The 11,841-nt window shown below is 39.2% G+C and overlaps 1 protein-coding gene across 1 annotated transcript; it reads left to right on the plus strand.

Annotated features, from left to right (window-relative positions):
- Positions 1–1,522: 1,522 nt before the first annotated feature.
- On the plus strand, positions 1,523–11,729 carry neu1 (neuraminidase 1). The gene is made up of 7 exons (XM_061665446.1): positions 1,523–1,759; positions 3,413–3,602; positions 4,616–4,878; positions 5,715–5,897; positions 7,880–8,099; positions 8,726–8,962; positions 10,965–11,729. Exons 1-6 carry the CDS (start codon positions 1,664–1,666, stop codon positions 8,944–8,946), a joined length of 1,173 nt encoding a protein of 390 aa, XP_061521430.1. The 5' UTR covers positions 1,523–1,663; the 3' UTR covers positions 8,947–8,962; positions 10,965–11,729.
- Positions 11,730–11,841: the final 112 nt, after the last annotated feature.

Genomic DNA, 11,841 nt, shown 5'->3' on the forward strand with positions numbered 1-11,841 from the left:
GGAAAAAAAGTCAAATTTCCTACATACTTTCATAATCAGAGGCTACAATATTATTTTTTTCCTTCGCTTATGTGTTTTGTCCTGCATATTGTTGTCAAAGAGGAAACGTTGGCACTTCTGTTTGGTTTAACTTTTGTTTAGCTATCTGCCCTTTTGCCTTTATTTGTACAGTAACGTGAAAACTTTCCCCAGGCACTTTGAGGTCTTGAAGTAGTTGGACAATAACAGAGTTTTTAAGATTTTTCCTTTACTCCCACAATGGGTACACACCTAAAAGATTTTTTTTTCACCCAAAAATAAATCATGGACTATTTAGAATTGAGAGTCTTTTGTGCAGAGTACCTCCATTTTCAGGGGCTCAAAAGTATTTGGACAAGACTCATAGTCCCTAAATTGGCCATTCTCTTGTTACTTAAAGATAAATGAAACTTCACTTATTTGAATCCAAAGGATTTTCATCCAGGCGTTCGAATTTCTGCTTATATTTCAAATACAATATCAAGTTCAAGTTCAAAGTCTATATTTAATGCATACCATAAAAACCGAGCGTCATTGGGCAAATACTTCTGGACCCTTTTCAGAATACACCTGGCATCTCTTTCTTTTTTCCATGCTAACATTGTGTATGCAGTGGAACATTCAATGATTGCATTTATATTTTAGATGTGCACATTCACTTGCTTTCTTTGAAACACATTTAATTATATTTCAGTTCTGTTGGCATTTTCCTCCTTTGTGTTATTATTGATATTACTTATTTTACCCTATAATAGCTGATTATGATACTTTATTCCAGATATGCGTGTTATATATCATGTTTGCTATTTATGTCTTGCTCGCCTGCTATCATTTTATTTTGGGGTTACATCTCCATCTATTATTTTTCAATATTTGCTCAAGAGTCATTTCAAGCACAAATACCTGTAGCATAGTGTATAATGATTAGTACTGCAGTAATGTTTCGGGCCTAATAATTCTAAGTAGTGTGAGTATAAGTGGGGTCTTTGTTGTTTTACGTCAAATACTGCCATCGTGTGGTAAAAATATTGAGCATCCATGGGTGTCCTAAAGCAGTCCCACACGTTTTCCAAACTTTGTTTATCCGAATTTCCATTGGGAGGGACTCAGGGCACACCATCGAACAAAAATGTCACAAAAAGCGATCGTGAGAGTTAATTATATAGCTCCATCCATCTAGTGAAAGAGCATTTACCACCCACGCACGCACACACAACCGCGTGTATGCGTGTGTGCGCGTGTTTGTGTGTGTGTGTGCGTGTGTATAAAAAAAATAAAAATTAAAAATAATATATGTATAGTACATCCAAGTTAATCTTAACTGAACTTAAATTAAATGTATATATAATGTATATTAAATGTAATGTTTAAAATAAAAAAAGATATATTACATTACAATAATTACATGATATATATATATATAAAATTATTATATATTTTTTAAGAAGAACTGTCTATTTCCGGTTTTGGGCTCACGCTTTGTTCATGTGACCGCCCATCTTGGTCACATGAGCCATGAGCCAATACGTTCTGCTGATTCAGAGTCGCGATGTGGACCAGCTGAGTGCTGCTTTTCCCTTTGTTTATCGACACTTTGAAGAAATTCTTGTCAGATACATGTCTTTTTTTCCCTAAATCTGAAGCTATGGCTCTTGTATGGGGATCGAACGTTAAAAGAAGAAGTGTGCTGGCGACTGCACTTTCGCTGCTGCTTCCCGCTGTCATCGTCTGCTCTGTCACGGTAAAACACAGCAACCTTAACTTGTCCGAAATGCGACCTAAATACATTCTGAAAGCAATATTCTGGTGCATTTAATTAACGCATTAGTTATGTTAACCTTTCTTTTTTTTAATCTTTGTTTTTATTTTATTTTATTTAAGGAACTAGTTTACGTAGCGGCGTAAGAAACGGGGCACAAGAAAGGACGCTCAGTGGCTGTCTTTTTGTTTTGATTGATTTATAGTCATGGCTTAGAAGTGTTTTTCATGTGACTATAGCATCTAGATGGCCCATATTTCACTAACAAATAAGTTCCCTTGATGTATTTTTTTTTTGCTCAAGAACACAAAATTGGCAGCCATTACCAATAATATCATTTCGTTTTGGAGCAATTGGTAAACAACTAATTGCCCTGGGAACGCCCCACATCGCCATAATCGATCCTCCGTTATGTCTTGGGGTGACATCAGAGACAGAACGAGAGACCAAAAAAATTATATATATAGTATATATACTATATATATATATATATTATTGTATTACTACACAAAAGTGGCAGTATTTAGTCATGTATTATAAATTATCACTGCTGGGCAGAAAATACGCACCTCCAAAATGACAATTTTTGAGGAAAATACTTTTTAAAAAAAGAATTATTATTATTTTTTTTTTAAAAAGCCATCTTGCTTGAGTTTATAAACACCGCTTTGTTCAAGTTGATATTATGCCTTATGTTGCTACAACATATCATTGCACACTCACATCAACAAGACGGCGTCCTCAAAATTATGATGGATTGCTAATTTATTACACTGTCATCGATTAAAATGGTAGAATACCAGGCGCCAGCCATCCCTCGTTAGAAGCTTCGCTCACGCCAAGCTACCACACTCATGTTGTCATTGATTAAAATGGTACAAACACTGCGCCGTGCTGGCTGGTGTTCGCCGTGTTGACAGCCGTGCCCATTCAAATCCGCTGCGGGTACATGTCGCCACCAATCATACAACTAGCCTTTAACTTATCAAAAGCAAATGCCTGTGGTACATCTTCTTCCCAAACTCTTTTTCAAAGGTAAGCGATGCAATAAATACAGTAATGAGCTCATAAAGCCCTTGTATATAGCCATAAATTGATCTGCACACACTTACCTCTGCCTTCTGCAACGAAGCATTAAAATAATTGCGTTTAACAAAACAAGCCTACTCAATTGTATCATCTAACTGCACTACGTTCACTCGTTATTGTCTAAAAAAAACATCCAGACTTCTAATATAGGCAACAATCTACCCCACACGGCTTCTGCAGAACTAGAAATTAGGTGTTTTACAACACTTCTTAGACATTTATGCATGTTTTTTTCTGCGGACATCATTTTTAAATCCAGAACTATGGAATAAGAGTCAATGTACACAGCATTATAGCGGTCCTGTAACTAGTGTGTTAGCTCGGGAGTAATAGAATATGCCAAATAAGAGAATAAGTGGATGTCCCGGGACAAATTTGTTGTGTGATTTTAACATACTTGGTCAATAAAGATGATTCTCATTCTGAGGTTATTGGCTAACCAAATTCACGTTTACTACATGACTATATACTGTACATTATGTGTAATCTTTTCCGAATTAGCTTGTCCCCGCTTAATTTCTCAGATTTTGTGCCATCTTGGTCCAGATAAAACCTCTGCTGTTCGAGGAGCAGCTACTGTGGGTGAGCGGGGTGGAGGGGGAGGTGGACACCTACAGGATCCCTCTGACCACCTTCACCCCCATGGGAAGTCTGCTGGTTTTTGCCGAGGGCAGGAAGTCCTCATCAAGCGACGTGGGAGCGAAGTTCATTGCGATGCGGCGATCCACTGACAAAGGTAAGGACCTCACCCCCTTAACTTTTATCAAATTTAAGATGGGAGTTGGATAAGCTATCCTTAGCTAGGATAGGTTCCAGCTCACCTGGGAGTGGGACCCTAATGAAAATGGATGGATGAATGCCTAGAAACAAGTTCATGCAGTGTCGTGAGGAGTGCATTGACCTCTAAATTAGCGATACCAAGCAACTTTTACACAAACGCATGTCACAGCATACAAAGGCAGCCTCTTCAGTTCCAGAGTCAGTAGTTCATTTTGCATCTGAAAGAAAAGGGATATTCCTTTGAAGACATTAAATATGTCCAAATCTTATACAGAGAGGACTGATGGTTTGAGAGCGGAGTAAAGGAAGCCATCTATGTCAAACTACAAAGAGGATGAAAACAAAGGAGGAAGTTTGCGTCGTCACCTGTTGTCGGTTACAACAATATCCTGACATCTCTCCCCCCAAGATTGTGTCACCCTCTTGGGAAAGTGACCATGAAAGAGACGTTTGCTATTCCTTGCAGTGAAAACAAATTTTCCCACGGGAATTAATGGTCATGAAAATAATCTGCTTTGATCTCCTAAAACAGGGGTGTCAAACCGATATTTGTGGCAGGCCACAATGTAGTTACGGTTTCCCTCAGAGGGCCGCTATGACTGTGAAACCATAAAAATGCTTAATTGCTTCATCATATTGTTTCATGTACACAGACAATTGATGGATACCCGGTTTTGAAATCAGAAGTCAAGGATAATAGTTTGTTCAACTATCGTTCAAGTTACTGTAAAAAGGGGTTTGGTAACAAAAAAAATGCTTGCAATATCTGAACATTATTTGCTACGTATGACAATTTTAAATTTTGGTACAAATTGTAGCAAGAATCGTGGAAGTTGAGACACATGATTTGCTTTCACTGGCCCCATAAAATGAAGTGGTGGGCCGGATCCGGCCCCTGGGACTTGAGTTTGACACCTGTGTCCTAAAACATGTACAATTATACCGCCCTCCCCTCCTTCATCCCACTAGGATCCACGTGGTCCCCGACCAGCTTCATTGTCGATGATGGATTTGCCCAGGACGGCCTGAATCTGGGCTCGGTGGTGGTAGACCAGGAAGTGGGCTCGGTTATTCTGATCTACACTTCCTGCTTCCACCTATACAAATGCAAGCCTGCTAGTACGCTGATGGTAGAAAGCAAGGATGACGGCCTGAGCTGGAGTTCACCCAGAAACCTCTCAGTCCAGATAGGGGTCAAAAATTTTGCTCCTGGACCAGGGTCTGGCATCCAGGTAAGAGAACATAAGGATGCGAAGATGTGAGGTCATGAATGAATGAGGTTGTAAAGAGAGCTCAACTCTTCCACTCACCACTGAGTGGAATCTCATCTGTTGACATCGTAATTATTGTGCCTATTCCAATTGAGTTTACATTTGTCGCCCTTATTTTATTGTAAACTATGTATTATCAGCTAAATTGTCAGATGATTTTTTTTTACAGTCCTGCATGATATAACTTACTCCGATAATGTTGTTATATTGGTTTATTGTATGCAATTTAGGCTGCACAATGATTGGTCAGCCCTGTTGCCTCACACAAGGAAGGTTGTGGGTTTAAATTTCGTATGGATTTAAACTTTTATTTAAAGTCTACTGTACTTGTAATGTGGACTCTGGAAAAATCTATTCTGTATTTACAACGTTTTTGATTCTTTGTTAGGTATTAGTCAAATATGTATATTTTTGTGGTTCAGAAAAGCTCTCTCAGAAAAGAAAATGGATGGATGGATATATATTTTATTTAAAATTGTTTTTACCAAATTTGCTGTTTTCGCCATGGCGTACCCTCTCTTCTTCTCTGATAGCGAAGACCTGGTGGAAGTGCTAGTAGGCTATGTCTGCCATCTAGTGGTGAAGAATGTTTAGAACTTAAAACTGATCAGGTGCAGTAGAAGAAACGTTCCAAAGTTCAAACTTACACTCCAAATATGCGTGCATCCCGAGGGCCGCCATTGCCCATTCCCTCGTCTGGAATGTCGAGAACTCAGGTCCACTAGCAAATATAGTAACATGTTGGTTTTTTTTTTCTTCACTGTTGCTTATTTTCCTGCTTCTATCACCCGCAACAGAAGCGCTATGAGCCAAACCAGGGAAGGTTGGTGGTGTGCGGTCATGGAACGTTGGAAGGGGATGGTGTTTTCTGCATCCTGAGTGATGACCACGGACATACATGGTTCAATGGTGCGGCGCTGAAAAGCATCCCTTACAATCAGAAGAAGAGGCCACTGGACTTTAATCCTGATGAGTGTCAGGTATCCCGATAATCCATTTTCTATACTACTAAAACAATTACCACCTCAAGAAATACTTACTCTGAAATACCACCATAATGACCAACATTAAAATACTGTAGCGTATTAGGTAGTCTTCACGAAAAACGTGACCAAGGTTTTATTTCTTAATTTTATTTATTATTTTAAGCCACTGTAATATTATCCACAGTTTGAACATTAACACTGCACATAACTATAGGAAGATAAAAACTAGTACTTAATGATAAAATTAAAATGATTTGCACATATAAGTTAAAAACTTGAAATTAAACTTGTAAAGTAAACCTCCCTTTGGAAATTACATTTTTTTTTATTTTATAATTACCTATATTAATATATAATTACCTATATTAATATATCTATTCCACAATCTATGATCCTAAAAACACTTACCGTATTTTCCGGACTATAAATCGCATTTTTGGGGGGAAATTTATTACAGAAGTAGCAGGTACAGATACACAGGCCTAGAGCGCCCTCTTGCGGTTGTCAGTGTGAAAATAAAGTGAAATTATATAATAATGTGTTAATAATTTCACACACAAGTCACTCCGGAGTATAAATCGCACCCCTGGCCAAACTATGAAACAAACTGCGACTTATAGTCCGAAAAATACGGTAAATATCTTTTCAAACTCATCTTTCATTACCCTTGAAAATAAATCGTTTGCCTCTAAAAATACCAATACCACCATCATTTGTTAGCATACGCTTTTTAATAGCCACTCAGCAGAGCAAGAACATACACACACGGCAAAGACTCTCAGTAACCTCTTCTGCTAACAACCCAGGCTAAACTTAGCTCTTCCCTTACTTACAAAGATCTTAGAACAGTCAAGATGCCTCAATTCAAAATACTTCTTGACACCAATTACTACTTTCCATTTAGACACGACTTTGACAGCATCTTGTTGAGTCCTTGGGCGTTACAGAAAGAGCACAAAAAAATGGGTAAGACTTGAGTTTTTCAGTGAACAACTGAAAATAGGTTACAAAGAAGAAGAAAAACACAAAACAGTGAATTTGTGAATAGCAAATAGGCTGAGGGTTTACTGTATAAGGCTCTATTTCTCATTATGTAATTTTTTTGAATTTTGTGGACATAACAACAATAAAGACTATTAGTCCATTTGTGAGGTTTCAATCACTTTAGGGTGCTTCTTCCAGCAGCTCTTTCGCATTCAGTAAACTGGTTGAGAACTTGGAATGTAGACTGACCCGCTTGTTGTATTGTTCACCATAGTGTTTGTTGTGGCTCGTCCATGATTAGTAGTAGTTGGATAACAAAATCCCCAGAACAAAGTTCGGATCTTGAGTGTTGTGTCAGCAGAACAATGCAGCACCTTGTGTTTTTAGTTGTACACTCCAATAGATGTTCCTGTAGGGGTACAAGAGCTTCTTAGCTATTTTCTTGACTTGTACATTTTTAAAAACATTAACCGTTTGGCCCTGGAATGGGTACATACATTTTTCTTGAAGTCTAATGACTAACTAATGTTACATTAGTTTACACTGCATCTTAAAAGAAGACCATTTAATGTACACTCTCCTCCAAAGTATTGTAACAGTGAACATTTATAGGTTTGCTGTAGACTAATATCATTTGGGTTTCAGATTTTTGAAGACTACATTTATGCTGGTTAGAGGTGTATCCAACATGAAAAAGAGAGAGCTGTCGATGAGTGAACAATTGTGAACAGTCCACAAAAGTACTGGAACCGTGAGGCCATTTCCTTTTGACTGAACATTTGGGTTTTATGTCAAAAGATGAACATGAAATAAGGGTTCTCGTCTCATGTCTCATCTTCTTAATCTGAAAATGACTTCTGGTTTACCCCTTTTCTTAACAGTGCAAAGTACATTTTGAGTTTAGTGTTTCTCTTCATCGCTACAGTGGAATAACATCCACTACTGTTAAACAAATAGCTTAACTAGCTTTTAAATCTTCTGCGTTTCTACAGCCATTTGAAATGACCGACGGCAGCATTGTCATCAATGTGCGAAACCAGAACAACTACCACTGCAGGTGTCGCGTGGTGGTGAGAAGCTGGGATGGGGGGATGTCCCTTCCCCTAGATGACCTGTACTTCGACTACGAGCTTGTGGATCCCGTGGTAGCAGCCGGGGCCTTTCAGAAAGGGGGGGTGCTCTTCTTCACCAACCCATCCAACGCACAACAGAGTAAGCCGCCAATATTTTTACCTGTCAAATTGCATAATTTCGGCCGTTTGTTTACATGAATGGTGCATTTTAGAGCATGAAATTCAAAACAAAGTATTTTGCTCTCAAAGTGGAAGTTTTACAAATCCTTCAGAATGGTTTAAAGTGATGCATTTGCTCAAGTTTGCTAAGAATCTGAATAGTAATTTCCCATTTCCATTTTATTTCATTAAAAAAAAAATCATTAAGATCTGAAGCACAACTTCTTACAATCATTTGCCAACCAATCACATCTGATTTTGGGCAAGAGGCTGGGTACACCCTGCATTGGTCGCCAGAATAATTTGGGGATTAACTGTACAGTATGTACCTAGGTCAGATTTTAAACTGACCATGGGTGTTCAAAATAAGGTTATTGATAAGACTGGAGCGGAAAAGCAGTGGGTCTGCCTGGATACTGTTTCTTCCCAAAACTACTACCGGTTTGGCATGCATATTACAGCGTCTTCTGCCATTTTTGCACATCTGTATGAATGGAGATCATTATAACAATATTTCCATTGCATTTTTACAAGAGAAAACATTTCTTATCTTCACACATTTTCATGTGTATTTGTGGTCATGGCTAACTGAACTTTTCCCTGCAGGAATTAACCTTACCTTACGTTGGTCAGTGACTAATGGTAACTCCTGGGAGAAAGAGGCTCTGCAGATTTGGCCGGGCCCAAGTGGTTACTCATGCATTACGTCACTGGATAGTGGATCTGCGGACGACCAGAGACACATCTTTGTCATCTATGAGAAGGGCCAAAAAGACTACTACGAGACCATTTCGTTTGCCAAGATCCACCTGTATGGAGACCGATAGAGCACATGAGTCAGAGGTGAGATTAGACTTTCACAGACTGTAGCAAAGTGAAGTGGTTTGCACGTCTACCTCACAATTCTGAGGTTCCGAGGTCAACTCTGACTCTCACGATCCTTACTGTGTGGAGTTTGTATGTTCACCTTTACTTGTTAAAATTACTACCTAACTGTCTTGACATATGATTATGAATGTTTCACTAGAAATGAGCATTTTTACCAATTTACCAGTCCTTTCTGGTAACCGCAGCTTTTTTCCTCATAATAGTCCAACTTCATTCCAACTGTACGACTTTTTTAAGTTGTTGCACGTTAAGGTTGCATTCGGATCAATGGACGATGGCGAATGAGAGTATATTTAGCCAAGCATGGCAGATTTAATGAGGAGCTGTGCTCACATCAGTCTGGAACTACTGACACAAGAGAGAAGCAAACATAAAAGGCATAAAGACACAGGTATTCATCATTTAGCACCTCACTGTGGCACAAGCAGGTGTGGAACGTCAGGTGACCATACCCGGAAAAAGGGATAGCTGACTTCCTGTGTAATAGTATATATGCTACGCTAACGACAATTACTACAGTTTGATTACATGATTGATTGAGGCTGAACTTGCATAGATCTATATAATTTTTTTTTATACAAACAGGATATAGGATATTTATACAAATAGGATATGATATATCTAAAACACTGAAAATTGTAATCTTTGATGGCTCTGTGGTGACATCTTCCATCCATCCATTTTCTTTACCCCGCTTATCCTCTCTAGGGTCGCGGGCGTGCTGGAGCCTATCCTAGCTATCTTCGGGTGAGAGGCGGGGTACACCCTGAACTGGTCGCCAGTCAATCGCAGGGCACATATAAACAGGCAACCATTCTCACTCACATTCTCACCCACGGGCAATTTAGTCTTCAATCAACCTACCATGCATGTTTTTGGAAAGTGGGAGGAAACCCGAGTACCCAGAGAAAACCCACGCAGGCACGGGGAGAACACGCAAACTACACACAGCCGGAGCCGGGATTTGAACCCCGGTCCTCAGAACTGTGAGGCAGACGTGCTAACCAGTTGTCCACTGTGCCACTGGTGACATCTTGTGTTGAAAAAAAAAAAAAGACAGACGTTTACAGTCCCTACATTGTCACGGCCACCTTCACCAGTCACCCAAATCGGGAGGAAATGCCTATACCCATCCATCCATCCATCCATCCATTTACTGCCGCTTATCCGACGTTGGGTCGCGAAGGCAGCAGCTGAAGTGGGGAAGCTCAGACTTCCCTCTCCCCAACCACTTTGTCCAACTCTTCCAGGGAGATCACGAGGCGTTCCCAGGCCAGCCGGGAGACATCGTCTCTCCAACGTGTCCTGGGTCATCCCGGGCCTCCTACTGGTGGGACGTGCCCGAAACACCTCACTAAGAAGGTGTCCGGGGGGCATCCTAACTAGATGCCTGAGCCACCTCATCTGGCTCCTATCTACGCGGAGGAGCAGCGGCTCGACTCTGAGCCCCTCCCAGAAGATCGAGCTTCTCACCGTATCGCTAAGGGACAGCCTCATTTCGGCCGCTTCGCGATCTTGTTCTTTCGGTCACGACCCACAGCTTGTGACCATAGGTGAGGGTAGGTCGTCCGCAATGGGAGCACTCTCCAGCACCCCCTCCAAGGACTCCAAAGAGTACACCCTGAACTGGTCGTCAGCCGCTCGCAGGGCACATATAAACAAACAACCATTCGTACTCACAATGCATAGACGTTTATTAATAATGTAGAAACAACCAACAAGGTACAAGCAAAATACAAGTGCATGTATAGAGAAGGTATATTATTTTATCAAAATGTCATCCAAAAATGTCAATAAATTGTTTTTTACTACCTTAAGAGTAAAAAAAAACCCATCAGAATTCAGTAACTGAATCATGCTGTTTAAATCCATACTGAAAGAGGCTAGGCAAAAGTATCTGAATCTGACTTTTATTTTATTTATATTATTTTAATTATTTACTTTTTATTTTTTTCAGGTTTTGACCACTGGAGGAAAAACGGAAACACTTTCTCAGGAAGGAACAAAAGTGACTTTGTTTTTACTTAAGAATGTAAAAAAAAAAAAAAAAAAAAGGGGAAATGTGAACCTTTGCACCATAATGGCCACTAATTGTTTTTCGTTATCTTGCATCCATCTTTAATTGAACATGGACTGTCTTTATTGAGACGGAACAATTTTTTGATGAAAATAGATTTTAAGAACTCTTTTGTCTACTTTAGTTTTTATCTTACAGTATGTATGTACAGTGTGCTGTACTTGTTTTGTCTTTGCCTATATGTGTCTACAAATGTCATACATTCAATTCGATTGAAAGAATTTCTGTAGAAAATGTAAAATAATGATGCCCTTTGATTAATGTACTGTACTTTGGAATCTTCTCTTGAGTTTCGATGGTTTGCTCAAAACCATGGCTATACTGTAATTTCAGAAGTGTCTACGCGTGGGTGAATGGGAGGGCCGCCACTCCTACTTATGATGAAGTCAGTGTATTTTTACATCATCTTGGCTCTTTTCGGATTTGCGCCAGTACATATGGACTCCATGCCAACACTTATCTTTTCAATAATAACAACAATAAATTGCTGTTACCAAAACGTTTATATTTTTTTCCTGACTGTGTTTTGTAGTTTTCCCTGTTTGTTATTTTAAGAAATACTTAAAAGCATCTATGGCTTCATGTAGTGGAAAGTTTTGAGTGTCAGTGTTTTGATTACATGTATGTATAAAGAGAAAACATTTAGAGTTATGTCGTGTGTTTATTCTGGTTTATGCCATGGAAGCATACTAAAATAACTATATACGTTGCCCCCACCACAAAAAAAAGACAATGTTTGTGGAATTGTATTTTTAGT

The sequence above is a fragment of the Phycodurus eques genome, chromosome 20 (genome assembly GCF_024500275.1).
Source record: "Phycodurus eques isolate BA_2022a chromosome 20, UOR_Pequ_1.1, whole genome shotgun sequence".
Lineage (NCBI taxonomy): Eukaryota > Metazoa > Chordata > Actinopteri > Syngnathiformes > Syngnathidae > Phycodurus > Phycodurus eques.

What these genes read in the sequence shown, in the direction of transcription:
- neu1 (XM_061665446.1), top strand. Translation starts at nt 1,664, where the DNA reads ATGGCTCTTGTATGGGGATCGAACGTTAAAAGAAGAAGTGTGCTGGCG. An exon ending in GCGGCGATCCACTGACAAAG is followed by an intron (nt 3,603 to 4,615) that starts GTAAGGACCTCA and finishes TCATCCCACTAG; the next exon opens with GATCCACGTGGTCCCCGACC. An exon ending in GACCAGGGTCTGGCATCCAG is followed by an intron (nt 4,879 to 5,714) that starts GTAAGAGAACAT and finishes CACCCGCAACAG; the next exon opens with AAGCGCTATGAGCCAAACCA.